Source organism: Peromyscus leucopus, chromosome 13 (genome assembly GCF_004664715.2).
Source record: "Peromyscus leucopus breed LL Stock chromosome 13, UCI_PerLeu_2.1, whole genome shotgun sequence".
Classification (NCBI taxonomy): domain Eukaryota; kingdom Metazoa; phylum Chordata; class Mammalia; order Rodentia; family Cricetidae; genus Peromyscus; species Peromyscus leucopus.
Window position 1 is genome coordinate 38495401 of NC_051074.1, and position 4372 is coordinate 38499772.

At 51.0% G+C, this 4372-nt stretch overlaps 1 protein-coding gene across 1 annotated transcript; it reads left to right on the forward strand.

Moving 5' to 3' along the window:
* The first annotated feature begins 879 nt into the window (after positions 1–879).
* LOC114709325 (C-X-C chemokine receptor type 1-like) lies at positions 880–2715 on the forward strand. The gene has a single exon (XM_028893103.2). The coding sequence runs from the start codon at positions 884–886 to the stop codon at positions 1946–1948; it is 1065 nt and encodes a 354-aa protein (XP_028748936.1). The 5' UTR covers positions 880–883; the 3' UTR covers positions 1949–2715.
* The last annotated feature ends 1657 nt before the right edge of the window (positions 2716–4372 follow it).

The following is a 4372-nucleotide window of genomic DNA, read 5'->3' on the forward strand; positions in this document are numbered from 1 at the left end:
TTGTGGTTTCTGGGGCTCCAATTCAAGCTGTTAGACTTGGCAGCAGGCACTTTTGTCCACCGAATCACCTCATTGGCGCCCCCTACGTGTGTTTTTTGACGTGATGTTTACAACTATGAAAACTGGACATGAACTCATCATAAGTCAAGGCACACAGTTAATGTAACCTGTCCCTCTCACTTCTCTTTCCAGGTAGATTTCAAGAAAGGCAGACAGGGGGCTGGAGAGATGGTTCAGTAGCTAAGAGCGTGGATTGCTCTTGAGGGTTTGGTTCTCAGCACACACTTCGGGCAGGTCACAACTCCCTGTAGTTCCAGTTCCAAGGGATCTGATGCCTTCTTCTGGCCTCGCCGTACAGACATACAGACAAGCATGCATGCACACACACACACATAAATAAATGCAATGAAAAATAAAGTCCTTTTTCAAAAGGGCAAACAGTAACGAGGGGTACATATACGGAACGATGTAGGGAGGGGCAACCAGATACACCTTACCTCCTTCTGTTTGGCTGCGTGCTGGCTCTTTCCTGCATATATAAGAGCAACCCGGAGGCTGCATCTGAATTCAGGGGCATGGCCGAGGACACAGATAATTAAAAGGAGACAAAGTAGCTGGAGTTAGGGTTGAGAATTGTAAAGCCAACTGAAGGCAAAAGCATCTTCCATGAGTTTTATTTTATCCCATACTCAGATTGATTCTCCAAGAACTTTGACAGTATTAAGAATCCAACTTCCACAGAAGTTCAAGTTGAAGACCAAGGGGGTGAACTCTGGTTGTCAAAGCAACAGAGAAGCCGGTAGTACTATCCCATAACATTCACAACACTTGAATTTGGTTACTAAATCATATTCCTCTCCTAACCTTTCACCTAGATCAAACCATGGCCAAAGCTGAATATTTCTTCTGGACTACTCCTGACAATATGACGTGGGATGACTTCGAGAAAAAATTTGGAAATATCAGCGGGACGCCACCCACTGGAGATTATTTCAGCCCTTGTAAGAGGGTTCCAATAACCAACAGGCAGGCTCTAGTTGTCTTTTATGCGCTGGTGTCCCTGTTGAGCTTGCTGGGAAACTTGCTGGTGATGCTAGTCATCTGGTACAGGCGAAGGAGCTGCTCTGTTACTGACGTCTACGTGCTGAACCTCGCCGTGGCCGACCTTCTCTTCTCGTTGACCCTGCCCTTCTGGGCTGTCTCCAAATGGAAAGGCTGGATTTTTGGCACTCCTCTGTGCAAGATGGTCTCACTCGTGAAGGAAGTCAATTTCTTCAGTGGCATCCTGCTACTGGCCTGCATCAGTGTGGACCGCTACCTGGCCATCGTCCATGCGACACGCACACTGACCCGAAGGCGCCACTTGGTTAAGTTCCTATGCCTGGGCATCTGGGGTCTGTCTTTGATTCTGTCCCTGCCCTTTGCCATTTTCCGCCAGGCATACACACCCTACAGTTCTGCCACAATCTGCTACGAGGTCCTGGGTGAGGCCACTACAAATTTTCGGATCATGTTGCGTGGCCTGTCCCACACGTTCGGCTTCCTCCTGCCACTGCTGGTCATGGTGTGCTGCTACGGGTTCACGCTGCGCATGCTCTTTAAGGCCCGCACGGGGCGGAAGCATCGGGCGATGTGGGTCATCTTCGTTGTTGTGCTTGTCTTCCTGCTCTGCTGGCTGCCCTACAACCTGGTCCTGCTCTCGGACACTCTCTTAGGAACCGGCTGGATTGAGGACACCTGCAAGCGCCGCAACGACATTGACCAGGCCCTGTATGTCACCGAGATCCTGGCCCTTTCTCACAGTTGCCTCAACCCCGTCATCTATGCCTTCGTTGGCCAAAATTTTCGCCACGAGTTCCTCAAGATCCTTGCTAACTGCGGCCTGGTTCGCAAGGAGTTCTTGACACATCGTCATGCTGCCTTTCACGCATCTCACACTGTCTGTTAAACCTCTGAAAATAACCAGAGAGTAATAATATCTCTCTCTCAAAGGAGAGAATAACCATCGTGCTAATGTGCTGTGCTGTGTGTGCGCGCGCACGCGTTCGTGCATGCGTGTGTGCGTGTGCGTGTGCGTGTGCGTGTGTGTGTGTGTGTGTGTGTGTGTACAGTATGGCTGTGGGCTGCCTTTATACTTCCATGAGAAAGAACGCCAGCATTTCTCTTGAACACATCCGTCTTTGACTTGTGATCTGGGTGATTATCACGGTCACACCTGTAGCCTAACTCCATTAGAACAAAGAAGGGCAGCTTGCATCTGAGTTAGCCCTCATGGGCCAGACTTTCTCCTCGGAACACCACCCTGACCGCGAGCGCAGCACATTCCAGCAGGCTGTCTAGTAACTCTTTGTCCTGTGATCTGAGCTCATGAAACTGTTTTCCCATCTTGGGGGGATGTTGCAATGCCTGCTGAGGACATCGGTCAGGTGCTGCTGAAGCACCCAGCCACCAGGCGGCCTTGTGATGGAGCGAAGAATATCTTCCCTGTGGATGTCATGGGTGGACAAAGGGTGTTTGGGAAACCAGGCCTAGTGCATGAGAATCCCCCTGACCTCCTGACCAGCGTCACGGAGGGGGATGAGGGTGCTAGGTACCAGCTGAGCCAAGGGTGGGGCAAGACTGGCCGCTGTGACTTCTGCCCTCTTGGCACTTCGGGTTTGACAAGGACCAGCAGCAACTTTATAAACCCAAATACAGCTGCCAATCAGCTGGGCGGGGAGCTGTTTCCAATAAAATTTCTGTTCCGTGTTGGTCCGCATGAAAGTATCTTGAGTGCGCCGTAGGGTCAAAGGTGTGTGGTGGGGGTGGGGTGGGGTGGGGTGGGGGTGGGGGACTGGTGGTTCCTGCCGTAGAATGGGTTTGGCTCTCCTCACTGACTGTGGGCGAGTGGCTATACTCCCTGCTAGAGTCATTTTTGCAGACACAGCCTCATGCCTCATGCTCATCAGCACATCTCATATTCAGGAGGTTCGTCCCTCCTGCGTGAAAATGTGAGTTCCGCTGTACGTCTAGGCATAACCACTGTCTCCTGGAATGACCTGGCCCATCTTTTTTTTTAAGTTGTATTAGGTGACTTCCTCACCTCCAAATGACTTCAGGAAATTGTGTTTGGGGCTGGAGAGACGGCTCCGTGGTTAAGAGCGCTTGCTGCTCTTGCAGAGGACCCCCAGAGCGGCTCACAGTCGTCTGCGATTTAGGTCCCTGGGGATCTGCTGCCCTCTTCTGACTTCTGTGGGCATTGGGTGTGCATGGGTAGAGACGGAAACTCCCACTGGTTTAAAGTAAGATGGAGAAGGTACCAGGGGATGGGGAGGGACCAGGATGGCCTGAGGTGGGACTGCAGTGAAGGCTGAGACTGGGATCAGGGACCAACCTGGAGTAAGGCTGGGGTACAGCTTGGCATAAGGCAAGGTCAGGGGAGAGTAGCTATGAGTGATAGGGAAGAAATCCAGGCATGGGGAGACGGGGAGTGGGAGAGTAAGACTTAGGGACCTGCTGAGGGTCGGAGGGAAGGAGAGTCCAGCTCAGGGCTTGGACCAGGTCAGGACTGGAGGAAGGCATATGAGAATGTCAGAAATGGGATGACTGCCAGGTTAAGACCTCACAGGTAGGGTCGTCATCCTCTTTGGAATATTATCTCAGACACACTCCTAAGGAGTCAGGACAGCGGCTCCTTAGAAGTAGGGGAGGAGTCAGGGGCTCCAGCCTATGGAGATAGATCTGAGTCAGGGGAGAGGATGTTTTAGCTCTGCTTCCCTACAGTATTCAAACTTTATTGCCTATAGCAACAATTCCAGCAGACATGCGGGTTCTCTCATGTCAAGAACTATGCTAAAGGATTTGCTATTGGGGACAGCTGCGGCTGGATTGGGGGAGATCTAAGAAGTCCTGCAGGGCCTAAGGAAAGGTGAGAGAGGGGAGGACACAGCCTGGGCCAGCGGAGGGCATTGTGTGCTTGGCTAAACTTGACACCAGCCCGGGTGGAGCCTAAAGCTTATGTAATGAAGTCAGGTGGCTTCCTTGAGCTGCCTGTTTAGTGAGCTTAGAGACATGCCCTGGGATCGTGTTAGGAGGCGGTAGCAGAAATGGGGAGTATGGGCAAGCTCGTGACAGTGTGGTGGAAAGAGAGGAGAAGTCAGGAGTGTTGCGGGGTAGAGATGCAAAGACTACTCAGCATGACCAGAATTCGAACTGAGAGTCTGTAGTAAGTCAGCCTGCAATTGTGTGCAGAGAAATACTTCTCACAGAGCAGCCCGGATGCTTATTATGGGGACTTATTATTATTATTATTATTATTATTATTATTATTATTATTGACAACACAGAAAAAACTACATCATGGTTGCAAGGGGAAGCAAGCAAGCAGTTTAAC

Excerpts from the sequence above, each read along its gene's own strand:
- LOC114709325 (XM_028893103.2), top strand. The coding sequence starts at position 884 with ATGGCCAAAGCTGAATATTTCTTCTGGACTACTCCTGACAATATGACG.